Source organism: Crocodylus porosus, unplaced genomic scaffold, assembly GCF_001723895.1.
Source record: "Crocodylus porosus isolate Cpor-Errol unplaced genomic scaffold, CroPor_comp1, whole genome shotgun sequence".
In the NCBI taxonomy this organism is placed as follows: domain Eukaryota; kingdom Metazoa; phylum Chordata; order Crocodylia; family Crocodylidae; genus Crocodylus; species Crocodylus porosus.
The window spans coordinates 1,620,280-1,648,207 of NW_017728925.1; the positions used below are offsets into that span (position 1 = coordinate 1,620,280).

Below are 27,928 nucleotides of genomic sequence, written 5' to 3' on the forward strand. Positions count from 1 at the left end.
GTTGTGTCTAGCACAACTGCAAATGCCTACATCCCCGGTGAGAGACTGAGCTCCAACTTTTATAGCCAAGGCCAAATGACTGAACTGCACTGACTTCACACCTGATTTCATGGGCTTAAGCAATATCAAGACCAGGCCTGTTTTCAGACACCTTAAAATTATGCATTGAACTCCAAGACACAGACAAAAAAAACTATCAACAGTCATACTGGTTACTACAAATGCAATGATTCCTGTTTGTTTCTGGCTTGCACTTCGTCAAGAAGAAAGGGCAACACCATGAAATAAGTAAAAAGTACACGTACCCTGTATTTTACTGAGACAACAGCTTTCTCAGGCAGATAGCCGGTCAGTTCTGGCAACATTACAGTATACGCTGCTGGCTCTTAACTAATGTCACTGCAGAACCCTGAGCCCTTGATGACTCAGCTCAAAAATTTACCTGCAAAACTGGCTTCTCACATCAGCACTCAGGACAGAACCTCTGGAGAAAACTTCATGCATACAATGAGGTGTTTCACATTGTCTAACCCCCGCTATACCAGGCTATAGGGTGATGCATTTGATACTTGGCATCAATATTCCTAGAGTCCACTGGTTACTTTAAGAGGTCTCACAGGGGTGAAATGAATAGACCTCCTGTGCAGTCATACACCCAGTGTTAACTCATTTGAGAACCAATGTACATTTAATTTCAGTTATTCTTGACTCTTACGATATTGGTTTAATTGAGGGTTTAATTGATTTAACTGATTCAAAACAGACCTCCAAACTACCAAGGCAAACTGTGCACCATTAAAACTCATCTGAAATCCAATGGGATATCATCACTGTAATGCAGGAGAGGATTTGGCTCACCAACCTCAACATAAAAAAGCAAATAGGTTTGTAATTCTAAATTGAAAGTGATTTCCCTAACATCTCAGATGAACAAGTTGGGCAACTCACTCCAATCATCAACATTTACCATTATGATACCCAAGAAGGAATTACTACACCATAGCAAAACACCTCGTATTGGCCCAGGTATATGCCTGAGATGGTGTAAGACAAGGTGGCCAACCTGTAACGTGTGCTATAAGTGGCATGGGCAACCTGTGCGTGGCACACAGAAGATTGAGGAAGGGCCGGGCAGCATGGCAGATAGGGCAAGAAGCAAGTGCAGAGCAGCAGATTGGGTGAAGAGCACAGAACAGAGAGCAGAAAGCAGAGCAGCAGATCAGGCAGGGGAAAGGGATCATACTGACACTCAAGGAGGGTTCAAGGCTAATTTGTGGCACACCTGCCAAAACAGTTGGCCCCAGGATGATTTAAGAGTAGCCCATCCTGTATCTGTGTAGGTGGTTGGAAGAAGTGATGACTGAGGTTCCTTCTAACTATGACCAACAAATAGTTATTATACAGAAATGTTCAGCCAAAGTAGGCCTGCCTTGGGGTGTTGTGCATTTAGAATTAAGCTGAGTAAAATAAGTGAGCTTGTGGATGTGTTTCCTGGCTTGTTTTCTCCTGAGAGTCATTACCATACTGGGACTGGACTAGTACATTAGAGATGACTAGGAGGTGACAAGAGGGGCCTTGTGTTCTACTACATGAAGCAGAGTAAACGGGAGTAAATAGGGACCGTACTCATGAGAAACAAGTGAGACTATACAAAGAGACAATGTAAAAAGACATACCTATGTATTGTACACATTTCTTCCAAGAACCATAATAGCAACTGAAACACATAGGCCTAAGTGAAAATAAGCCCCAAGCAAAGAGCAGGGGAGGGAAGATCCAGACCAAGCACAGCCTGGCCCATTCATTCATTCCTGGAGTCCTATCCAGGGCAGCAGCAAGAGTTGGAGCCAGGGCTGAGCCTTCGATAGACTACATAGGATTAGACTCGAGCAGCTCCTGAGGTACCTGGTGGGGCGGGACGAGGTGGGATGTCACATTTGTGCTCAGTGGAATCCTCCAGATGGAGGCAGGCTGGTTGGTTGCTGGCTGGATACTTGGCTTTCCCACCCAGAAGTTTCACTACAGGTGGGTTTTATGGTAATGACCCAGAGAGGACTACCTCATAAGTGGAAACCATCTGCAAGAGGTGCTGATAGCTGCAGGGTGAGGAGTTGCGGCTGTGGATTCGTCTGGGAAGCCATAGCTTCTTTTCCTCCTTGGAGCAGCTATTTCAAGGCTCCTTTTTATTTCTCTACCAATGGGGAAGCAGAAGCTTCTATTTTCCTCTCCCAACTGGCCATTGCACATAAGGGAGAATAGGAGGAGGATGTGAAAATCCCCTTGGAAAGCAGCTCTTAACACCTAACAGCATGAGATAACTTCTGCATCCCAAAGGGATTAGCATCTCTGAAACCCTTTACCATGGAAAAATGGTTCTCTATACACTGCACCTATTCTGAGTTTACTGTTGACTTTTCCAACAACTACACTAACCTAGTGCATTCCCACAGTGCCAGAGTAAACAACGTGCTAACACATTATCATGGTTTTATCTAGCTGTGATCAGAGCAGGTCTGGACAGAACAGGAGTTCAGATGCCAATGGTTGGTCTACATTAGCACTTCCTTTGGTGGAGGTAAGTTGCGTATAGCATCAGGGCAAAATGCTCAGTGTGGACAAGACACGTGAAGAGTTAAAGACAACTGAAATATGGTGCAGCAGTTAGGGACTTGAGCTCAATTCCACTACAAACAGTGTCAGTGTAATTAATGCTTATTAGAAGTGGGTTCCACCAAGAATATTCAAATAACAATTATAAAACTATATACATGTACAGTTAAAAAGGGGACTCATTTTTAAACAGTTTTCATGGCTTAAAACAGACCGCTATTTTAAAAAGCCTATTGTTTTAAATTGAAAGGAACATTTGGTAAGTGGAATGACACCCTTTTGATGGTGCACTCATCAAATCAATGAAAGCATACCCATAGCATCTTATCAGCCCAGACTAAACAATATGCACCCTGGGGCAGGACTCACCTGCTCTGGACCTTTGCATTTCCTAGGCCGCTCTAACCCTCAGTGGGCACATCTACATGAGACCTTTATTGCAGAGTTGCATAATTAACTCCACAGTAAAAATGTCACCATCTACACATGCAATGTTATTAGGACAGAGTAAACTAATTAACTCTGCAGTAGGATAGCACTGCCAGACACAAGTACTGTCCTATGGTGGAGCTATTTACTTTGCTGCAATGCACATATAGATGCTGATGGGGCTGGCTGGGGCAAGAGGGTACTTCAGTGTGGAGGCTGCCTGCTGGCTAGCCCTGCACTAAAGCACCCTCATGCCCCAGCCAACCCCTGCCAGCATGATGAGCCAGGTCAGAGCAGCCCCAGGCTGGCAGGCTGACCCCAGGACCACCTACCAGCCAGGGGCTCAACATGCTGCAGTCCTGGGCACATATTCAAATAGCATGCCTGGGAGCAATACACTCTGGTACAAAATGTGCCAGAGTTTATTCAACTGCCTTAATAGCACATGTAGATGTGCCCAGTAAGTAGCTGAGATGGATCTAACAGTTCACAGAATGAGAACCGGCCTTCTGCAGCATGTCAATTTCCCTCCGAGTATTGACTAATGAATATACACTCCAGGGAGTGCAGCTCTTGATGCGTTGGTCCAGTGAAAAGTATCCCCTTATCTACTTTTTTAAAAAAAATCTAAGTCCTAAATAGCTACAAACATTTTCTGCATCCTATACATTGCTGGTTCCTTCCTGTCCAACCAGCCACTCAGAAGGATCAACCAGTTAAAGGTGAAGGAAGAAACAGTTTCTTCTTTCAACATTGTTAAATTCAGAAGTGTTATTAGCACAAGGGACTTTAAAAGTTTGAAAGACAGTAGATATAAAATCTCCAGCCTGTCTTCCCAATTAGAGCCTTTAGAACAGTTCATCCTTTTTGTTGAATGATCACGACAAAGAAAATAATCTGTTCATGGCATAATATCACAAAGGCGTGTGGGATATATGTCTTTGGAAAAGAGAGAAACGCATTCAATATTTCTCAGTATACTATGCTATAGTCAATTGGACCAGTAAAACAGTCTGTAACATTCATTCAAACATACATCTCCATAAAGGATAAGTTATGCAACTGTACAATCTATCTTTCTACGGCAACCTTAGTTCTACAAGTGCTCAATCATTATAGATATACAATAGTGACATAATAAATAACCATAGTGTGTATATATAAATGGGTCCTTTCAGAGCTATATAGGTTTTTCAATAGTTCCCACAATGCTACATTCATGCTACCAGGTTCACTGAAGTGGGGTTTTACTTTGAACAAGAGAAAGAGGGAGCATTTTCTCATTCTTCATTTAACAATGTAAGCAACAGCCCAAACCATCCAAGCAAACTAGGAAGTGAGAGGGTCACGGAGGGATGCAATTTTGTATCAAAGTTTTAATCCTGTCACTGTCCTTTCGCTAACATAATTAATACATCCTCTTTGCTATGATAGCACATACAACACCTAACTGCCAGTAGTGCAGCTAAGACAAGTTAGCATGCCAAATATTAGTTCACTAATATATATCTTTAAAAAAAAACCAAAAAACCCACACTGGCATGTTCTTCCAAAAGCACCAGGGTAGTGCCAAACATCCTCTTTGATGAAGTCTGAAAACCTGTAACATGGTCAACCAGAACAGGAGTCATCCCCTCAGTGAACAGCTGCTTACAAACCACCCTAAGGTCAGCCTGGCACCAACTGGCAGAGAGGTCAATTTTTTTGAGAGCTGCTCATAAAGGCTCTACAGAATTTTCAAGAGGAGATCTTTGAGCTATTTGGTTTGGCATGTTAATTTTCAGTGATTGCAAAATATCCCCACCCCCCACCAGTTACTTACCTACTATATGTATATTATTTCTTAAAGGTTTGCTATAAAAATGTCATTAATGTACATGGTTCAGCAGTTTTAGCCAGAGGCCTGCTCCCCAATGTTACAATAACACACGGGGAAGGGAAAGGAAAAGGGATATTCTACAGATCAGAACAAACGTTCTTTCTTAACTATTCAAAGGAAGGTTTGTACATGTATTTTTTTTCTTCACTGCACAACCAACTAGTTTTAGACACTAATAAATCAGGAGACCAAGGTAACTCTACCTGGTTATTCTCCAGCATATTTTACTTCTCTGAGAAACATATTGTGTAATCTCCCAAAATAGCCAGGGTGACCTGTGGAGACTACAATAATATTTGTCCCTTATACACACAGGAGACTAGAAGACTAAAAAAGAAAAAGTAAATATATTCCAAAATATATCTTCAAAGATATTAAGCACAAATCTGGATTTTAAAAGCATAGCTGCTCACAAATAAGAGCTATGTAATCCATTTGTCCCAAACATGAAGGATTTGGACGGGAGAGCTGAGATCTACAAGTGGGTTGATGTATCGCTAGAATTACAAGTCAGCCACTGGCAACTACATGAACGGGGAGAGAACCAAAATTGTGCTACTAACCAATGCTACAAACTTCAAGAAGCATTTCATTTAATTCTTTTAAATGCCTTTGCATATAAATCTCTTTTGAGGATTTCTCGTATTCAGATAATCCTCTGCTCCACACTGCTATCTGGAAGAAGACTTCATCTATCAAAAGGCAGCAGTAGACTGAAATGACAAATCCTTAACATGGCTATTGGCTTCTCATTCGTGATCAAATCTGAATGAAACGGACCAAGATTCCCCTCAGTCACACACTGTATTTCTAACTTAAAAATTCAGCAAAACTAAAATCAGCTAGTTTTGTAAGCAGCAAAGATAAAGTAACAAAGTCATGTCTAACTGGAGGAGAAATATACATTTGTGAGAACACATACAATTAGTGCAACACAGCTACTCTGAAATTAAAGAGAAAAAACAAACAGGATTGATCAATGTAGCAGACATGCAGAGTCTGCTAAGTTATGTTAAAACCATGTTGCTGGTGATTAAATATGTCTACAGAAGATATATTACTATTTTGAATATATTTTCAAGCAGACCAAAAATACCTCATCTATTGGTTACTGATGTGTTATTTTTTAACTATTTAAATATTGGAGGGGTTTCCCCCCCTCTATTTTATAAAAATTGCACTTATTTTCTATTAATCCCAAAAAAAGTTAAACTTCAATTCTGTTTCAATATATATTCACATTAAGTTTCTGAACCTTCTTGATCAAAGCTTGCAGGAGTAAGCATGGCATTCCTTGCCTTCAGAGTTCCTTTGCACAGCAAATGGAGCCACTGGGAAGCTCCCACTCTTCTAGCTCTGTGCTTAAGTCACTGCTTTTCTGTAGTGCAAGGATTATTTATTTTTATTTTTATTTTAAGAAAACCTGAGCTCTAAATGTCTTTAAAAGGACCTGGAATCGATTCTGGCCCAACATGACCCAAAACAGCTCAGTCCTGCAAGGAACTCCATCATGTCCCCTTTTCACACAGCTCTTTCTGAGAGACTATGGCTCTGGCCTGAGGTGTATGAGGTGTCAAACCATCCTCTTCGAGTCTCAGTCTTTGTCTTTGTCGGACAGACTTTCCTCCTGGTAAATTTCTGGCTGCTCCTCCTTCTATCCCTTCAGCACCACTGCCTCCTGCAGGGATTCAAAGGGCTCCTCCTACCAATAAAAAGTCTCTCTGCAGCAAGCATGACTTCTCAAATACTGATGATCAACCTCCTCTTGTAAAGTCTTCTCCAGCTCATAAAATGTCATCATAATCCAACAGTTTGGAGTGCTGGCGGGTCTTCCAGAGGCGGTAAAGGCGGAAGTCAAAGTAAGTCTCAATCATTTGCTTACCTAGGAGAAGAATGAAGACAAAGGGCAGAGGTTACCACAGCCGTGCAATGGGCAGAGCAAAGACCAAACAGACTGTAGCAGCCGACAAAATCAATCCCAACCATTTCATGTAAACACCTCCTCCTCATCCTGCTGGAAGAGTTCATCTGCATGTTTCCCAGAAGGACACTGATAACAGTTATCATTTGTCCAGGATCTCCCTCGCCCGGTCTGAAAATGCCCAGGAAGGTAATGATCCGATTATTTGTCCTCAAAACTGGAGCTGCCTCAAAGAGCTGCAATAAGGGCTTCTCTTCCTACAAGTGCTTGCCTTTGTGCCTCCACTGGCGATTGGGAGGGGAAATAGAGCTCTGTCTCTGTGTCCCATTCAGTTCTTGGGCGCTCTACACAGACTGCCAGCCAAGGTGACCATCAGTGGCTGATGAGCAGGGAACTGGTTTTCTCCAGTTTAAAAAAATCCTTAATTTTCAGTTTAAAAAGGTAACTCCAAATCCACATTTTTCCGTGATTAAAATGAAATGTCACTAATACAGACAGACAGACAGTGGTGTTTCATTTTAATCCTGGAAAAATCCAGATTTGGGTTTACTTTTTTCACACCGAAAATTAGGGATTTTTTTTTTAAATCAGGGAAAACCAGGTTCCCTGCTGATGGGGACACAGCATAACTCACTGTAGCTCTACAACCCGATCCGTGAGAGATCCCATATCTGGGTCTTACCACAAACCCAACAAGAATTTGAGAACCAAAACCAGGCGGGAGGGGAATCTGGGGGCTGGTAACACAGAGCCTTCTCCTCACCTGAAAAGCACTGTAAAATGGATTTTCTTCAGGCTTATGTTAGGTCTAGTTTCCCTAGGTTACAGGGAATTTGTAAGGCAAAAGGCTATGCTAACTGACCACATCTGTTTTCCATAGTGAAGAGTTTGATTTGGCTTTTTGTGTGAACGGCTTTTGTATCTCTGACTAAACTACTTCACTGGACAGCAACTTCACAGAAACCCTCACAGGGGCTAAGGCTGGGGCTGGCCAATGCAGCTGGGCAAAAGCAAAAATATCCAACAAAACACAGAATAAACAATCCTAGACTATAAAAGGCAGAAGGCAGGGAAGGGATTTTCTCTTTCAAAGCTGATTAAGATCAGTTTGAGATGACTCTGTGATGGGTAGCAAGGGATTAGAGTCGTTACATTGTTCGTGTATTCCAGATTTATCATGATGGGGAAATGATAATACAGCCTCCACCCCCATTTCCCCATGGAGCCAAGCATCAGTCTGCTAGACACCACTCACATAACGTATTCTTCACAGAACTCGCAGTCGTTCCTGCCAGGCTGTGTACAAAATTGACATTTAACGACTTGCCTGCATGAATAGCTGCTTCGCCTGCACAGCTGCGTGGCTTCACTGTGGATCCTGGGCATGCACTTTGAAGCTTGATGGCCCACCCTACGCAGGAGGTGCATAGTGCTTCCTACAAAATGCTACATACAGCCCCTCCCTGCAAGGGTGTTCCATTAAAATCAGTGGGAGTAAAAGATGTCCTCAAAAATGGTCAGGGGGAAGTAAGCACTTTGCTGAGTCAGCCTTATTGCTAGGGATCTACCCACATTGAAGAGGCAGGCAGCCAATTTCTTGGACAGATCGTGAGGCTGTTTTCACGGGCTTATCTGGGTGAGGCCCCTCCCATGCCTCTGATTGACTGAGGGGTCCCAGTGGCCCTGCCCCTTGCTGATTGGTTGAGAGGACTGTTGGTCATACAGTGCCACCCCTCACTGCTGACTGGCCGAGAGGGCTGTCTGTTGTGTGCCCCTGGGGGGCCAGCATTTTATTTTTAGTAAATATTTTTTGCTGGATTTCTTGGACATTTCATAGACAATATCTGATCTTGCGATTTCTGTGAAATCTGTGACACTGCAAATTGAGTAGCTCCCTACCTATTGCCCTTAATGCTCCTTGAAGGTGACGCTGAGAACCTTCAAGGCCGAGATGCTCTAATTAACTAAAGACACTATAAACTATGCAGGCTTCCTTTACTAGAAGCTGGGCCTGAGTCATTTTATGGGTTCAGCCTCTGTGCCCAATCTATTCCATGTCTCTACGAAAAGGACTATGGGAACTAGACTCTAGTCCCAAAGCTGCCTGGTCCAGCAGTAAAATGCGTAGCGTGTGTATAGAGTAACGCTGCACAAGGTCATCCCAGGAGAACAAAGATTCCAAATGGAGCAGAGAGCTCAAAATCACAACGCACGTGTCACATGAGGGAAAGGGAAAGCACGGTAGCTTCTAAACTCTCTCAAAATACAGGAAAAAGCATCTATACAAAGATGAGTTATCTTCAAGTCCTTGGTTGACAAAGGAAGCCAGTATGGCATTCGTGCTGGCTTCAGTATCCTGTGGAGGATAAACGACCACAAACATCCTTAAGGACCACATTCCACTCCCAGCTGCACATGAATTTCTCTCCTATTGACTCCAGCATGCTCCAGTAACATAACGCATCTCCTAAACTATAACCACAGGGGGGTCATATTAGTTATGGAAAATTTTTGTTGATCTGCCATTGGCATTAGCTCTGGAGAAGGCTAGCTAGCTGCAAATGTAACAATGGATATAATTAAAAGGAAAACAAAGCAAGGATGGGAGAAGAATAAGAGAGATAAAACCAACAGACAAACAAACAATGAGGTTATTAAAACCAAAAGAAAGACCAAATGACTTCTTTTTTGTGGTAGGGCATAAACAATTTCACTGGTGCTTTGGGAAGGTGATCCTTTCCCGAGGCAGTTACGCATAAGGAACACATACACACACTTACCCACACACTCACCCACTAGCGTTTATGGCAAAAGAAATTACCTTGAGCTGAGAGTTCAAGTGGAGACTCAAAGGCAACCCTATAAGGATTCATTAGATTTTTCAGATTCTGAAATAGCTGAAATGAAAAAAGATATTAAAAGTTTGGAGCTGAACCCAAAGAGATGCTTAAAGTTAAATGACTTGCTAGGAGGGCAAATGAAAGCATGAGAAGAGAGAACCAAGACACTTTAAAACAGCTAGACTCTGCCCTTTACTTTAGCCTGCATTGGACCTCAGGAGCTGTGCACATACTTACTGCCTTCTCTGGGATGCACAACATCTGCAGAGCAGGTAAATCCATAGAGAAGTGGGACTGTAAAGAGAGCACCCCAGCCCTTACTGTGAGAGGAGAAGGCATTCAGCCAAGGTGCTGGGCTCTGTGACACTGCAGTAGATTCATCCACTGAGAGCCCCCAGTGGTGCCCCAGGGAGCCCTTACCTTCTCCCCATTGGGGTTTCCCAGAACGTAGCAGCCCATGATGTGAATGAGATTTGGCTCAGGGTTGATTTTGCTCATCAGTCGGCTTAGCTTCTTCCAGAAGCTGGAAGAAACATAAGGAAATAAAATACCATATTTATTCAAATACAAGACAACCCTGATTATAAGGTGACTACCCAATAATTAGATTCTATATATGGAAAATTTATAAATTCGTTATAATTTTACAGGTACAGAATGCAATTATCGGTTTGCCTTGAACTGGTCCCCTTCCCACTGCTATAGCAGGGAAAATAAATCTGGGAGATCAAACAGCCTCTTTGCTTCCCCCCAACTTTTCCCCTTGGTAACCGCTTCCCCTTTTCCTTGCTGTCAGACCCTGCTCTTTCTGAGCATGTCAAAGTGAGGAGTAAATTTGAAGACAATGACCTTGAAATTAAACATGACTGTAGCAATTTGCTTGTAGCACCCACATACTTAGTTCATCCAGAACTGATGCATGTTACCTTTTTTCAAGCTCCTCCAAGTTTTAGCACAAGTATCTATCTATCTATCTATCTATCTATAGATAGACAGATAGATAGATATAGATAGATATATAGATATATATAAATGTCACGTCTCAGGGCAAATTAGACAAATCACAAATCAGTTCCAAATTCTATCCACTAGTCATTCAAGTCTTTGCAGTGCTACCACTGGCAAGTATCCTATCTCCCATACCCTTCAGCCTGGGGCTTCAAATATTCTCAGAATCATGGCAGGCATCCAGTAGTTCAAAGCCAAAAGGTTCATGATTTAGTGCACAGTTCACTGGGCTGGGCTTCGCCAGAGACAACAGCGTTTCAAGCCACGGTGAACCACGACATGCATACAGTTGACCCCAAATCCCTATTTGGAGTATATACACATACTGAGCACTGCTGAGCTATGGGATCACCACACAGGGTGTGGCCGCACTAAACGTATGTGCCAGGCTGAGAGAGGAGGCAACAGAGCAATGACAGAGCCAGAGACGTGAATGACTGAACTCTGATCAGTTGAAATTTGGAACCTGACTACTGCGCTTTGCCTAACTGAATCTGAAACCAATATGTCCCTTGAAATGAAATATTAAGAACATATATTTTATAGTGACGCTCAGTTTTAGCTGCATTTACTCAGCTTTAGAGTTGGTTTCCATTGCTGAACACATGGTGCGTTTGGCAGCATTTTAATGATAGGCAATGTAATTTGTGAAATTTCCTTGTACATGATTATAAGACAAGGGTCATTTTTCCTCATGCTAATTAAAAAAAACCACCTTGTCTTAGAATCAAGTAAATCTGGTAAGCATTTTAATCCATCTCCTTTGCGCATGATCATCTAAATACATGTTTGCACAGTGCCCAGAAACTAGCCCAGCCCTAGAGAGGCCAAGGTAGGGCCAACCCTGCAAGGTACCCAAACCTCTCATCTCCTAAGCTATTTTGTAAGATTTCCCACAAGAAACCCTATATGCCTGTGCTGCCCCTGTCCATAAGTTGGGTGTCACCTGCCTGCAGCAGAAGAGAGCCCCTGCATACACTTTCAGTCTATTGCTCTGGATCAGCTGCAGTGCAGAGTTCCCAGAGCAAAGCTTGTGGAATTATTCACCTGTGGCAAGAAATGGCATTTTGTCCCAGAAAACTTCTACACCCAGAATCTCTGCCTCCATTACACAGGACAATGCCGCCATGCTCATTGTTCCTCAAGACTGATTACAAGTTATTTTCATTTCAATTTTTGTCTGAAGTTAGTTTATTTTAATTATTTCCCCATTCATCCATTTCCTTCAGTTTCCCCACCTCTCTCTCCCTCCCGACACAGATTCTGCATATTTCACGTTAGACCCACGAGTTTTAGAGAGTGAAGCTATGCAAACTTCTTTGCAAGGCTTCACCCAAGAACTTCAGATAAAGCCATAAAAAGTAACACTGACTGGTTCCTTGACAGCCTCATTGTTTAGGTACAAGGCTGTTTACTGCGATTTTGGTGGTCCAAGTATAGTAATTAAGGGCCCAGACAGACACTACCAGCAGACAGGACTTAAGCTGAGCCAGCACCAACTCCCTTGGTATTACCATGCAAACAGATCAGAGGCAAACAGATCAAAGACACTTCAACACAAGCATGGAAAGTCATAAAGCAACTCACAGGATCATATCTTCCTCCTTCTCCACTTTGGCAAAGGTGGCAACTTTGTTTTTCAACAAGTATAAGTGGCCAGGACCTCCCTGCAAGGATAAAGGTAGACATAGCAAACTACCCTGATCCCAGAAGATTGAACAAGCCGTGTGTGTGTGTGCGCGTGCACATGTGCATCTCACTCTCATATCTAGAGTTCTATACAACTGTTTTGAGATGCCCCTTGGGAGGGCAGAGCAGATACAATGGGCTCTCCATTCTGCAGCTAATACTAAAAGTCCTGCATCAGGTTGACCTTGCCCCAGACAAAGGAATGAGCAATGGGGCTCTCCAAAGAGTGGGGGGAAAAGAGCTAGAATCACAGAAAATTAGGGTTGGAAGGGATTTGAGGAGGTCATCTTGTCCAACTCCCTGCTCAAAGCAGGACCATCCCCAACTAGATCATCCCAGCAAAAGCTTCGTCTAGTTGGGTCTTAAAAACCTCCAAGCATAAAATTCCACCACCTCTCTAGGCAACCTCTTCCAGTGTTTTACTATCCTCCTACTGAGAAAATTCTTCCTAATATCTAACCTAAACTTCCCTTGCTACAACTTGAAACCATTGCTCCTTGTTCTGTTATCTGCTACCACTGAGAACAGTCTACAGCCATCTTCCTTCAAACCTCCCTTCAGATAGTTGAAGGCTGCTATTAAATCCTCTCTCAGTCTTCTCTTCACTAGACTAACTAAGCCCTGTTCACTCAGCCTCTCCTCATAAGTCATGTCTGCCAGCCCCAGAACCATTTTTGTTGTCCTCCACTGGACTCTCTCCAATTTGTCCACAACCTTTCTGCAGTGGGGGGCCCAGATGTGGCCTCACCAGTGCTGAATAAAGGAGAATAATCACTTCCCTGGACCGGCTGGCAACACACCTACCAATGCAGCCCAGTATACTGTTAGCCTTCCTTGCAACAAGGGCATGCTGCTTATTGTTCACTGTAACCCCCCCCGGTCCTTTTCTGCAGAGCTGCTTCCCAGCCAGTCAGCCCCCAGCCTGCACTGGTGCATGGGATTGTTTTATCTGAAGTACAGGGCTCTCCACTTGTCTTTGTTGAACCTCATAAAATCCCTTTTGGCCCAATCCTCCAATTTGTCTGTGTCACTCTGAATTCTAGCCCGACCCTCCCACGTATCTACTACTCCCTCCAACTCAGTGTCATCTGCAAATTTGATGAGGGTGCACTCTGTACCATGTTCCAGGCCACTGATGAAGACATTGAACAAAACTGGCCCCCAGGACCAACCCCTGGGGCACTCCACTTGATACCAGCTGCCAACCAGACATTGAGTCATTGGTTACTACCCTCTAATTACTAGGAGTTGACCAAGAGTCTCTGGAAGTAACACACTGGTTAGCAGCTTGAAAATACATTGGTCAGGACTCATGATTTGAATTACAGCTGTGTCCATATAACAAAGAATAAACATTAACATCCTATATTCTCCATGCAATTTTTGCTCTGTCCTTAGTCAGGAATTATTGCTACTGATTTGAATGGCAACTTTCTCAAGTAATAGCTGAGGTATGGGTAACAGCAGAGTAATTCAGGTATCTCATTGAGGAGCCAGAAGTGCAAGTTTGAGTCTTGCTCTGGATTTGTGTTCAGCAGCCCCCAGCTGACCAAGCCAAAATGAGTGCACGGCTAACCAGTCTGGAGAATTAAAGGCAACTGAGCATAGTGGAAAGCTCACCCTGTTGTATGTTTTACCATGCCAGCCTGAAGGGCCACTGAGGACAGACCTTCGACCAACAGCTGAATAAAACATGAAAAAAACGCTTTGGGGTCTTATATATAATGTGCCCTTCTCTTCCATGAGCACCACCAGAAGGACTTCTGCCTGAGAGAGGGACCACGTCCCATACACACACAGATAGAGGCGGAACAATGTCTCAACCTACACTTCGCTTTTTCCTCCCCCTCTTTCCCCAAGGCATGAAGGACTCTTGAGAAACAGCCCTTGTGCTCCAAAGTATGGGGTCTACAATCCTGCTCAGCTCTTACAAAAGCCACATGCAAAGCGGAAGGCTTCCTTATAGCTTCCCACTCCTAACTGAGTACCTGAATGAAGGCTAAGAGGAATCTCACCCTTTATCTGCCCATTTAAACTGCTTATCAACACTTCCTCTAATGCCCCCTGGAGCATCTGGATCTGGCCATGCCCACAACCACCCTACTGGGCTAGATGGACCCCTGCCTGATCCAATATTTTTCTGTTTCTATATGAAAGCAAAATGCAGGAAGCTTTATGAAAACAATAAATAACTATCAGACTCTAAATACTTGCTCCTTTTTCTGTGAGCTTCCTCAGGAGGCCTTCTCAGAGGTCAGCTTGCAAGGGCTTTCTTGAAAGAAGATGAAAAGCTTCCAATGCCTAAGCTTTTGCTGTGCTAAGACAAATTTTCTCTGCTGCCGTCATAGTGAGCTGAGGACACTTGCTGGTCGATGGATGTGAAATGGGAATTGGATAGATGTGATTACTTTAATAAAACCTGCTGCAGACTGGCTTTAGAATATTGTTTTTTGTACTTAATTTGTCCCTGTAGAAAACACTGTTTTTTAACAAAGTGCCAAGGGCATCAATGCTTTCATGTACCTGACAGAAAATCAGCATCTTCCAGATCTTGCAGCCCTTCCGATAAATGTTCAGCTTCTTCTCTATTTCCTCTGTAGAAAAGTAGGAACAGTACCAGTGAGTGAGCCAAATAGAAAATGGAAAAGATACACAAGATACATTCATGAACACTCACTTGTGTCTACACACTGTGGCTCTTCTACAGAAGATATATTTACTAGCACTCATCTGCATTTGTTTAGTAAGGCACCATGACCTGAATCTGAGTGGTGCAAAGGACCCCCATTTCAGGCTGATTTTGAATCAGCCCCATGTTTTGTAGCCTTGCAGAAATCAGAAAGCCAGTGCAGGATTTACAAAGCAGGAAGAGCAGAATGGAACCGCGTATAATGAGACCGAGTCATTAGAAGCACTGTGCCAGGACTCGGAAGACTTGGGCCCTATTCCCAATTTTGTCAGTGGCCTATGAGATGACCTCCCTGTACCTCAGCTTCTCCATCTACAAAAGAAGGATAATGATACTACACTCCTCTGTAAAGCAGTCTGAGCTCTACTGATGGAAAGTGCTCTATGAAGGAGAGGGTGAAAAAGAAAACAAAGCATACCAAGAATGTCTTCAAAGGTGGCATGTTCATGATCCTAGAAATGAACAAGAAGGACATTTCAAACACATTTTAATTGCTTGTCATCTCTTTTCATGCAGCACTGTGCAGTGTTTCACTAAGGGGTAAGCAAATAAGCTGGAGTTCAATTAGACAAATTGCGTGGCCTCACTCAACATGACAGAAATGCCTGCCAAGCCAAGGGACCTAGGTTATATACCAAGCCAAGGGACCTAGGTAAAATGCCCTCAAAACCAGTTACAGTTTGTAGCACGGTGAGCCCCAGCCTCTATTTCATCAGCCACCTCATAGCTCCAAGCAGACATGTAGCCGAGGTCCTATACAGCTAAATAATGTTATATATAATATAACCTCATAAATCCGGCGTGCTCGGGACCGAGCACCTGCTGGAAATTTGAAAATTCCAGATTTTTGAACCCGGAGCGGCAGCCGGTCGTGGAGCGGCAACACAGAGTGGAGGATGGCAGAGGCAGTCACCACGTGCAAGCTTCGCCCTCTGCTGCGGGACCGGCTGCTGCTACTCCCTGACGTAGTGTATTTTTAAAAAGTGCCAGATTTTTGAGAAGTCCGGATTTTTACATCTGGATTCAGGAGGTTACGCTGTATTATAAACATCCTTTAACAAAAAAAAGGAGGACCAGGGCCAGGTTACAATAAGACCCCAGACTTGATTGCGACTCTCATGAACTACGTTGGTAAAGAGGGGCAGTGGAACTCAGCTTTCACTGCAAACGCGCCATGAGTAGAAACCTTGTGTTAGCACAGCAACAAATCCACTTGCAAAGCTAAAGCTCTGGCTACATAAACAAATTACCACCAGCTGAGCTAGGGTGTGAATTAATGACACATCTGCTATTCCACTGACTTACTGAGGAGCGAGCTACTTCACATATTTTGTGGGGCACCTGTGTGTGCATAAGTACTTACCACAGAGTATCTGATGCACTGTAAATTTACACCTTCTCTCATCTCTCAGTAATTTGATTGTGTAGCCATGCCCCATGTGAATATAAACAAAAGATAGTAAGAGTGGCACACAGCACACAGCCAGGGCTCCAGAACAGTATTTTCTGAGATGGGGCTCCTGTGGTTTAACATTTGTGTATACAGATGAACCTATACTTCATAAATTACAAGACTTTCCAATTCTGGGCTCCCCTCGGGGCTCTGCCAATGAGTCTGACCTAATGCTGGGTCTCTCTTGAGCAGATATTTGTCTTCTGTGCCAAATGGTGTGCTGGTTTTTCTGAGACATTATAAGGCCCACTATGCGCCAGAATCGAAGCATAACACCCCAGTGTTTTGATACCTGAACAGCATGTATAGGGCAGAAATACTCACATAGAGAATAGGGATGATGGAGGGGTCATCCCTGCGGATGATTGTCGGGATGTACTCGGCTTTTGGGACTTTGGAAGAAATGAGCTGAGAAGGAAATAAGACGTGCAAATGGGTCATAAGGTGAAACAGCAATGGTGTCTGAGCAGAAGCACAAGGGAACCATAAGCAGGCACTTCATTCTGGGAAGTGGGCTGTCTACATCCATATTACATACTATGTCTCCTTGGTCACCCAAAACAAACATTTCTTTTGGGTTTAGCAATAACCTGTTTAAAGAGGCTATCTTTTTACCCTGTTCTTCCTCAGGCATGGAAACCAACTGGGACGTGGTAGAAAAAGTAAAGGCAGAGTTTAAGGAACCCAAGCACTTTGTGCAGTGAAGTCAGGGGTGCAGCACAAGCCTTTATTTATAGGCCAGGTCCTGTCATGGCATTAATTAGGCCCCCAAGGCAAGCTGAATAATTGGTAGTAGGGGAAAGCTAAGACCCCTATCTCCACCTCTATTCACACTCACACAAGCGGCTTGTCAGTAAATCTACTGATCCAGTTAACAGAAATATCCTGGTCATGCTCCTGTGAGGCCCATTCTGCTCCTGCTGTGCCCCCTTCTAGTCCGCTTCAGCAGCTGCACGTCACCAAACCTCCCCGCTCCCAGCCTGCTTTCCTGCATCCCTGCTATATCAAGGGAGCTGAGTGTGCTCTAGCTGAGCAAGCCAAGCATGGGCAACAACAGAGGGAGGAAGTCAGCTGCACCTGGCCAATGTTTACCAAGTGCCTGGAGCACAGCTGAAGCATCAGCCCAGTCACCAAGCTGAGCGGGGGCACTGGTGGGGCTCACAGCAGAGTGGGAGAACAGCAGAGTGGTTAATTTCCTGCCTGTCACGGGCCATTTGTGGCATCAGCAGGCATGAATGTGAAGGGATGAAATGTCAGTATGATCTTTGCTGCTACTGCATTTGTAATAAGATGAATCCTCCCGTTGTCAGCCACAGAGCGCCTCACTGCATCAGGGCTCTGCTACCACAGCTCCATTCTCTCCTCATTTACACCATGATTTCAAGTAAGAGGAAGATCATGTTCCACTGATCTGTCTCCTCAACAAAATGCTGCTGACATGATAAACTGTAACTGCAGTTATAAAACAGAAAAGTAGGCTGCCTCACCTCCAGCGCCACATGCAGGGGGAAAAACTACCTACACTGCTGTGGGGATGCCACGGGAAGAATACAGAGTAGGAATATAAAGAAAAGGCAACCTCCATTAGCCTCCACAGTCCATATCTCAGCAATCTGAAGACAGTACCCAAGCAAGGACCAGTCCAGATGAAGCACTGGTCATGGCATAGTCTTATTGCCCAAGAAGCCACCTCTGTTCATCTGTAGAGCTTACATTCTGCATTCTGTGCTCAGCGTTTGCACGGTCAATGGGAGTTTGCCTGAGTAAGGGCTGAGCGGGTACATCAGGATTTATAAAGAGTATATAGGGGGCTACCTAGAGACAACAGGAAAAAAGGCTGGAAGGGTCTGGGCTACAAAAACATTTTAAAGAGCGTAATGGACCTTATCAAGCTGTGTGTTTATCATTTCCCAGGGACTCCAGGGCAAACCCACTCAGTTTACAAGTAAAATGATGGAAAGGAGGGATTCCTAATTGCCAGCCTTGCACGTTTTCCCTAGGATCTTACAGTCAAGCTTGGCTATCTCCTTTGTATATATCTCTATAATCCAGGTCCTGGAGTCCAAGTGATACCTCCCTTGGCCTCTGAAGGCTTGTCTCTACTACATCAATGGTAGGCCCTGGGGAAGACGGTTCTGAGCTCACCCCATCCACCTAAGTCTGCTGCCAACCTCCAGAGCTGGAAGTTCACCCACAAGGTTGCTTTGAATTTCTCCCCAGTATCCCCTATTGAGACCTCAATCTCTGGCAGGTCCAAAAATAAGTGCTGGGAACAAATTTGGAGCAGGTGGACTGGTGAACCTCTGGGTCTGGATTGCATCACGAGGCTCGGGTGGGTGGGTGAGCTCTCCTCCCTCGGATGCACCACTGATGCAGTAGGAGGCCACAGTGCCCCTGGCTGTGTTCTGAGGACGTGCGGGGGTGACTGAGGGGTCTACTCGTCACCTGTCTGTGTCCTAAGAGCAGCAACTGAGGAAAAAAAGATGAGTGAGTCACAGAACAGGAAAAAATGTGTGGTGGGGAGGTAGACTTGAGGGTGGAGGGGAAGAGCCCTTACCATTATTTTTGGTGGAACAAAGAGGGGAAGAGCCCTTACCATTATTTTTGGTGGAACAAAGTCCTCTCCATCACATGCCGCAGCTTCAAGCTCCTTCTCTGCTTCCCAGTTCAAGTCAAATTCATCCTCCAGAGCACAGCAGGAGTCCTGGAGATCATGGCCTGCCAGGAGACAGCATTAGAGGAGCATTACAATGGACACCGAACCGCAGGGCTCCTTGCTTTCTCCAGCTCTGGAGAGGGTGACTAAGTTGTTAACTGTGTCATGTGCCATTAGACTTGGAGCCTTCATCCACAAATCAAGCCAAAAGGGTCACCAGTGGTTCCAGAGCTCCACACCTGACCTTCAAAGCTGACTGATGTTTTAGCAGACAAATAATCTAGGGAAGAACAATTAAGCACACAGCCATCTTGTTTCAAAGTGTGATGGTAGCACTTTCTAGTTATTCAGTCACTCCGGAGTACTCAGCATTAAACACCACTCTGAGATCCACAGAGAACAGCCTGTCATGGAAGAAATGATGGGGTCTGAAATGGGTGAGCTGCAGGGGGGTGTGGGGAATGTGGCTCGCTAGGATTAGAACTTATTGGCAGGTGAAATGAAGACATAGGACTATTAGGACCTGCTAACCTGCTATGTCCCATCCCTTTACAGCCATTCAGAAGACAAACCCAGAGAACTCTGGCCTCACAGAAAGGAAAGGACCGATGCTGCACCAGAAGCTATGTGGCATGAGGACTGGTACACAAAGCACTGCAGCTCAACAACGTCTGGCCAGGATTTGCTACCTTGCCTGATGGATGCTTCATGGAGAAAAATACACTTCAGAATAACTGAGCAAGAGGAGCTAGCCATGGAACGAAGGCTGACATCCCTGAAGTCAGCGATTCGTGCATGAGAACTAAGCAAGACGAGCCCCGTTCTGTGCACTTCGAGAATCCAGGGGCAGTGGTCAGTGCTGGATCTCACGCTAGGCACAGAGAAGAACACACTATTTATGTGCATCTTCCTATTAGTTTCTAGGTTATCTGAGGGCAGGGGAGAAATTGAGGCTGTTATGGAACAATCGGGTCATGTTTTGGACCTTCCTTCTCCCCCACTCACAATACTGTGCCCATTAGGCTTATAAAGACTTGATTCTTGGCTTATTCACAGGGTGTTAGGCTGACCTTTTCAGTTTAATTAATTTAAAGCATAATCCAGCCCTCACTGGAGCCTGGGAAATGTTGATGATAGCTCCTGGGCCCTTGTATAACAGTGCACAATGAAGAGCTCCAGCACGGCCCTATTGTGATCGATGTACCCCTTGAAGTCCTGACAGACAGTGTGTGTTAAATCAGTGCAGTGCACTTAGTTCCATGGGATAAAAGAAGGGGTGACAAGTCTATAGAGGCATATGGAAACTATTTTGCTGGGCAATCATTCTGCAACTACAGGGTAACACAAGGTAATACAAGAATGCATGTGCACGTATGATGTGTTATCTGCTTAGCTCTGGGAAAGCTAAAGGGAAACAGAAGACACTGACAAGTCACACCAGTGAGATTCCAATCAATGCCTCAGCGGGCAGCTTTGGCCATGGAAGGAAGCTCAAAGGACTCAAAACTCACTTTCTCGAGAGTCATGGAAGGAATCAGCTTTGACGGGAGTCGGGTCGCTCCAGGACCTGCTGAAGCTTCTCTCACGCCGTTCAGCAAATGCTAGGATAAAACCAAACCAGGATATTAACAGATTCCAAAGCCACTGTCACTGCCACTGTCAGCAAAACAAAACACCCAGTAAGTAGGTTCCCATCAAAGCTAAATTTTGCCGAAACTCCCTCACGTAGGTGGTCTTCCACTTGACGAGCATGAGTCTGCCCCACGTGATAAAAAGGGTACATCTTCTACCTTGCTGCCAGCAGTGGTGCCCATTTTCAAGCACAACTGCTATGTTGGCAAGTGTTGGATCCTGCCAAGGAACCAAGAAATGAGCTCTGGTTAGAGCTGGGGCTCCCAAGGCTTTTGGGTTCCCAGCTCTGGCAGAGAGCCTGGAAACTCTGGCAAGTCCAGATGCACTGCAGGCCTCTCCGACAGGGTCTTTGGCCCTGGGACTGTCCATCCGGTTTGCCCAAGCATTGCAAACCCAGAACTCCCAAGTTATCAACCCACTTGGCAGGTCTGCCACATAGCTTCAGTCCTTGTCAACACAGGTCCCTGGTCTTGGGGCTTGCTGCCAGAAACACAGGAATCCAGTATTGTAGATTCCTGCCTTCAATTTGGTGCAAGCGCAACAAGTTCAAAATTTTTCCAACAAAACATTTCAGGCTCAATAAAATGGCATGTCCCAACAGTTTACTTAATTAAAAAAACTCATCAGTTCCAATCCTGGGTGGATAATACTGCACGGTGACATGGTACTCACTGCCACTCCCGACTCAGGGAAACCTGCATTAACTCAAGGGGTTGAATCATGTAATTTCAGCAGCGGAGGACCAATGTTCTAGCCCCAGTTCCTCCGAAAATGCATGGAGAGGTATCCAGGGAAGAGGTGTCTTGCTGGATGCACAGGGGTTCAGTGAGAAGCTGCACAAGGCGAATCTGAGAAACACCTTGCCCTTTGCTGCATTTTGTACCCAAATGTGGGGTGCACCCCCAATGGGTATGTGAAGGAGGACCTGAGCTGAACTTCCATACAGAGGATGTGAAGGACTAGCTGGGAGTATGGATGAGAGGTACATACCAACTGCTCAGTTGTTTTCTGGCTTCACCTTTCATTTATAAATAAAAGCCTCTAGTTATAGGTATGAAGCAAAACTTGAAAACATGACCCGAGTGTTACCAGTACAGGGAGGTCTGCCTGGGCCTGCAGACAGCCTGGAACAATAGCCCCAAGAGGAGGTGAACCCTGTAAACTTGAGTGGAAACTTACTCAGATATCAATGAAGGCACTTCAAAAGGCAACACACCCAACGGGTGTAAGAAAGGAGAGGCAGTAGGAGAAATGCATGCTCAACTTGGAGCAGTGATTCACTCTGAGCAGACCTTAAATTATACATGTCAGGGGGGTGTTAATGGTGTGAGCTTGAGCTCTCAGACTTCTCAGCTGCTGGAGTCTGAAGGCAAGCAGCAATGGCAGCGCTAGATAGGAGGTAGGGAACAGGGTGAGAGATGTAGTGGAAGAGAATGAAAATAATGCGTAATTCCAGAGGGCATCCCATCCTCATGCTCCAGCAGCTTTCACCCTTTGACATGACTGACACCAAATATCCCATCAGCATTCACCCTATGACAGGGGTGGGCAATATGCAGCCTGGGAGCCAGATGCGGTCTACCAGGCCATTCTATCCGGCCCGCGGGACCCCTAAAAAATTTAGAAAATTAATATTTAACTGCCCTGGGCTGCCTGTTATGCAGCTCTTGATGGCTTGCCAAAACTCAGTAAGTGGCTCTCTGCCCAACATAATTGCCCGCCCCTGCCTAGGACCTCCACCTCACAGCCAGGCCTTATGGGTTCTCACTTACTTTGTGCTTTCACCCGTCGGCTCCCGACCATGCGCAAATGCTTCCGAAAGTTCCTGGGGAAAAAAAGCAAAAGCAAACCTCTAATAAGATCTGTGTTAAGCAACAATCAGGCCCAAGAAGGAATAGCAAGTTGGTGGAGGGAGAATAGGAAGATCCTGTCCTTCCTTTCAGGCATTTATATTCAGAGGCACAAAGCTCAGCAAAACTCCTGGAGCAACTCTAGCTGCATTTGGTCAGCGGCAGGGGCAGGGGGTATTCGCCAACTAGGGGATGTGGCTGTGTTTGAATTTCTGGTGGGCTGCAGTGCTGGTGCCACTGTGCTCCTGTTTATCAACCATCCTCATTCATTTTCCTTTGATTTGTTGCTTCGACTCTACTTCCATCTTATGGCAGCCAAAGAGACTACTGCCTGCTGAACTGGCTACTCATCCCATCCTTATGGAGAGCAGATACAACCACTCACTTCCTCCTCTGCCAAAGACGATGCCATGCAAGTGTGGAGAAGCTTCTTACCCCTACCATGCTTGTGCTACATGCCTGCACCGTGCTCATAAGCTCTGCCCATTTCTAGAGCATCGTCTTAGACACTGCTATTGTTCATATTTGCTGATGTTATTGACTTAGCAACTAGCAGAAAGGATCCTGTCCTGGTCCCTACAGGAAAAGGCTAGAAGAGATCACACCAGTCCTTTCCAGTGTTGGCTTTCACTGGCCAGTGAAACAGGAATGCTCCCCAGAGGCAAGTGTTTTACTAATCTGGCTAACAGTGCCTCTGAACATGTACCTTCCTCCCTGGGATCCAAATGGAGGGACTGGCAAGTATACAGGGGCAGTATCTACCCACAGAAGGATGTGTTAGGATCTTAATATGTGGCTACTATCCCCCATACTCAATTCTGTACGAAACAGACTCTGCCTGTCAGCAGCTCTGCCCAGGACAGGGCCAAATACAGATAGGAGTCCTTTCCAGCCCTCTCTGAGTGTTGGTTACATCAACTCCAGGCTCCTTGAGGCTGATGTGGACTCATGCAGGCTTACAGCCACTTGCCAAGACAGCACCTATCCAGTCTTTCAATGCTTGACCCAAAGAAGTCCAGGAGATGGAGCATCTTATCCACAGAAAGGAAGGCATGAGGATGGACAATAGGGAGGACTGCATCAAAAAATGCTTCCATTTGACTTCACTTTGATCCTCAGTTAAATTAGAGCAGCCCATCTCTGCAGTGCAGCTCCCCCTCACACCCAGCTCTCACACCAATGATTATAAGAGATACCTGCACTCGGATTCCTCATGAAGCTGATGCCCCCCACTGCTGGGTATTTCCTTACAACACTGCAGCACAGCACAGAGATACCAAAGTCTGCTCAGTTATAAGGAGCAGTCTCATCACACTATCAATCACAGAGAAGCTGATTAAATTATCCCTGGTGAAGTTCTGTGGTCCCATAGGTAGACTACGTCCAAAAAAACCCTGCTATCCCACTTGGACCTAGCTACGGTATCTCTACATTGCACAATCACATCCAGTGTAGACATGGAAATCATTGTTCAGATCCAGCTATTTGAAATGAAAAAGTACAAGCAAACAGCCAAGGTGGGGCTGAGAATCCCTCTAAAACAAACTAATCTCTGTGCTTGCACAATTTATGACATTTGACAGAACTTCACCAGAATGCAATAATATTCACTATATTCTCTATAGTGCATAAAACAAGTGACACCTTTAGACAGGCATCCTATCCCCAGTTTTGACCTAAACTTGATGTTTTATAAACCTACACTACATTTGACCTGTGCAGTGTTCTGTATGAAGTATGCGTGAAGGACGAAGGGGTCTTTTCTGGCAGTCTATGTGATAACTGGCCAATGCCATGAGGTGTGAAGTCTCATTGCAAGTTTAACTTAAGCAAAGTAATTTTCTAGGAAAACAGGCATATGCCTCAGAGGGAATTCAGTGAAAGGCAACCCGCAACTCTACAATGTAGCTGGTTATTATGCAAACATGTGCACTCCCCTAACTCCTATCAGAAACACTAAGTGCTAATCTTAACTGCCCAGGCCACTGCAATCAACTTGGGACTTCAGCCATGTGTTTATAACAAAACCTTTTCTTGTCATATGTTCTGTTCTTCATAGATTGGCCTCCTGAAAGGGAGACGGTCTGTGCAGTGGGAGAGTGCATTTTCCCTGTGCTGAAAACTACAAAGAGAGTTTGGCTTGTTCCCAGAGTGAGAGTTTTGGGCAGCTCTCAAGATACAGTATCTGTGCATTGCTAAGAACAGCACTGATAGGATCTCAGTAGAGCTCAGTCAGTCCCCAGCTGCTGGAAGGAAGGTTTCTGCAGAGCAAAACCCATGGAAGGAGGGAAAGAGTAAAAGGATTCCTTCTCCTGCTTCCTTTACCTGACCCTCTAATAAGAAACGCTCTTGAAGGAACCTGTCATTAGACTGACTCGCCTCTGCACCTCCTCTGCATCCGATGATCATTTGGCTCCCCCGCACAAGTGCTGGTTCCAGACCGGGCCACTGCATGCTTACCGGCTCTTGCAGCTGTACTGCTCTAGCATCTGCTGTCTGCCCTTACTCATAAGCAGCAGCTGAAGAACCAAAGAAAGTGGGGGGGAGGTATAACCCCTGAAGGCAGAAACCCTCAGAGGAGTGGAAATCACAGAACTGAAGAGTTTGGGAAGACCACTGTGATGACTCACATACTCACTCCTTGGCAATGGGGGCAGTGGTTGGGGTAAATCACCAGCAACTGAGAGATACCTGCACCCACCAAGCACAATGTGATTCAATGTTTTAATTTGCCACAATCTCTCATTCCACCTAAACCCAGCAAACACCACTAGAAAGAAATATTCCTCTTTGGAAATACCCCTTCTACTGTTGAACAGGCACTAACTTGCCACCCCAGCTCATGTTGCCACTGCACCATCTCCAGGGTACCCATCATATCCCAAAGATTCTTGAGGCAGAACCAGCCCAAGCCCAGGTACCATTTCTGACCCTGCACAGCTTGCAGGTCCGTCCAGACTGATTAATTCCCGCTCTGACAGCATCGTTTTTAATCTCTTGAAGAGAGATTGGCGAGATTAGGAAAACCATTAGAAGATGTCAGAATCTCAGAAAGACCACAGTAGCACCTCCTGTCTGCATGGACCACTATGCTCCAATCCCAACACTCAACTGTGCGACTGTCACAGATCCGTTCATTCACCTGCAGCATCTTGCTGAAGAAATCTCATTCCCAGAGCTCCACTGGAGCATCCCTCTTTCCAAGGTGAGAGTCAAGGCCAAGGAGCATGCTCAGCAACAAAGCAATGTTTTCCCCCCATGCATCAAATGTGTATGGTCAGCACCATCACATTGCTGAATGCCCAGGCCTCTTTCTCAAAATAGAAAGGGCCTCAGGTGAAGAGACGAAGATGTCTCATTTATTGGGGGAAGAGAATTCACCACTCTCTACTTGACCCCTTAAGCGCAAGGCAGCCAGCAGTTAGCCAGGGATATAGAAAGCCAGAGAAAACCATTGGGTCCCCCTGCCTGAAGCTGCCTTACTAACGAATCCACTTCATATTCATTATGACCAAATCCTACCACAAGAGATAATGTGAACAGATGTACACCCTTGTCCTGCCCTGATCCCCTCCATCAGAGGTAAGGGGACATGCAGCATGCTCACATGAGGGATAGTGTTACTCTGTCCTATATTTACACTCCAACCTAACCATTCAGGGCAGGACATAGGCGGACTTGGACGTATATCTATGGCAAGTGCCCAGCGCCAAAGCTGCCCAGCTGTGCGAACACTGTCCAGCCTGTCTTCTCTAACACAGACTTATCTCCTAGATAACTCTGAGCAGTCACTTTCTTTTTAAAGAGACACTGTCTAGCCATTTATAGGGCTGTAATTTTAGTTCCTGTTTTTCTCCATTGTAGATAAGAACAAATACCTTGGACAATGGAGATACCTTCCTCTCTGTTACCTTTTTCCCCTTGTGCTGTAGAAATACTGATTTTCTCTTTCTCCCTCTTTGAACAGAACTGTTTTTAACCAGTGTCACAAACATACTGTCTTCTCTTGCTCATCCAGCTGCTAAAAAATATACATGGGTTACTGAGTTTCTGAAGTTAGAAGAGTTCTGATTACAGTGCTGGCTAAACCATGGAACCTGTGAAGCCAGCACAGAGAAGATGAGGCCACGTGGGGGGGGTTTGTTCCTCAGCGACGGAATGAAAGATTTGCTAATAGATCTTTACAAGCCAGCGATACTATACTAATACTGAATTTAGGCCTGGACGTCTAGAAATACAAGTGTAAATGTGAACAGTGTGCGCACAAATTATCAGTTAAACGTTTACCTAGCCATCAGCATACACGATTCCTGAAATAATAGATTTAGTTACAGCAACAGCATCTGCAAAGTCATGCATCTGCATTTTACACATCTGGGCCTTAAGCTCTCGTGCATGTTGCTTTGAAGCTTAAGATGCTTGACAGTGTCTCTTTAAGAAGGCAGAGACTGGCTAGCTTGCGTGAGGTAGCGTCATTCACCTGCAGATTGTCTGCATGGCCTTTGCTAGCATCCCCGGTGAACAGCAACATGAACAATGGACAACCATGTTCAACGCCATCGTGCGTCACTGAGGACACCCAAAAGGCCCATGCAACACCAGGCAAGGTTACGGCAGTGCGAGAAAACGGGCCCTACCTCTGAATAACAGCTGCAGAATCATTTTCTCGTTTCCGTCTCTTCCTCTCTGCGTAGCCCCTGAACGCCCTGGGAAACCATTTTAAGCCATTAACCAACTACACAGCTTTGAACTGGAGACAACATGAAACACAGAGACAGGAGAGAGAACGCTCTCACTAGACAAGAGAGAGAGAAAGAGAGAAAGGAGCCACCCTCACAACAAAAACAAGCTGGCTCTGAAAAAAAGAGACGGAGGCCACAAAGAACGTTACGCGTCACGGGCAAGGGAAGGGAAGGGGCAGCAAACCACTGTGCGCTGGGTCTTTACAGCTGCTGTAGGAAGGCAGATAGATAACTGCTCCTGAAGCTAGTACAGGTGGCCAGAATATGGCTCCCAGAATGAATGATGGTATCTGCTCCAGGTGTGGACCCTGGAGACTACAGGTTCACCATGCAATTCCTCTGTTTGACTGGATCAAGTTGAAGATAAGCATGCTGGGAGCTGTAGTCTCCATGTTGAAAATGAGCACGGCTGTAGTCTGTTCCTCGTATATATACTAGGTGCAGTAATCAATCCTTTGGCAAGCTGATTGTCCAGCCCTTGAATCAGAAAAGCCCTAGTGAACATTGAGGTGAGGGAAGGGTTTTGGCTG

At 45.1% G+C, this 27,928-nt stretch overlaps 1 protein-coding gene across 4 annotated transcripts in view; it reads right to left on the minus strand.

Moving 5' to 3' along the window:
- Positions 1–3,661: 3,661 nt before the first annotated feature.
- The window catches only part of NSMF (NMDA receptor synaptonuclear signaling and neuronal migration factor), a 61,128-nt gene continuing 36,861 nt past the window's right edge, over positions 3,662–27,928 (minus strand). For 3 of the 4 annotated variants that reach the window (XM_019540517.1, XM_019540516.1, XM_019540519.1), the window contains 11 exons: positions 27,294–27,362; positions 22,579–22,631; positions 20,686–20,775; positions 19,115–19,236; positions 16,843–16,926; positions 15,484–15,517; positions 14,900–14,970; positions 12,275–12,354; positions 10,100–10,202; positions 9,661–9,736; positions 3,662–6,800 (listed from right to left, as the gene is read on the minus strand). In XM_019540517.1, the coding sequence (XP_019396062.1) occupies positions 6,703–6,800; positions 9,661–9,736; positions 10,100–10,202; positions 12,275–12,354; positions 14,900–14,970; positions 15,484–15,517; positions 16,843–16,926; positions 19,115–19,236; positions 20,686–20,775; positions 22,579–22,631; positions 27,294–27,362 (880 nt within the window). In that variant the 3' untranslated portion in view covers positions 3,662–6,702. The remainder of the gene's footprint in view (positions 6,801–9,660; positions 9,737–10,099; positions 10,203–12,274; positions 12,355–14,899; positions 14,971–15,483; positions 15,518–16,842; positions 16,927–19,114; positions 19,237–20,685; positions 20,776–22,578; positions 22,632–27,293; positions 27,363–27,928) is intronic. The other variant, XM_019540518.1, reaches the window with a different exon arrangement.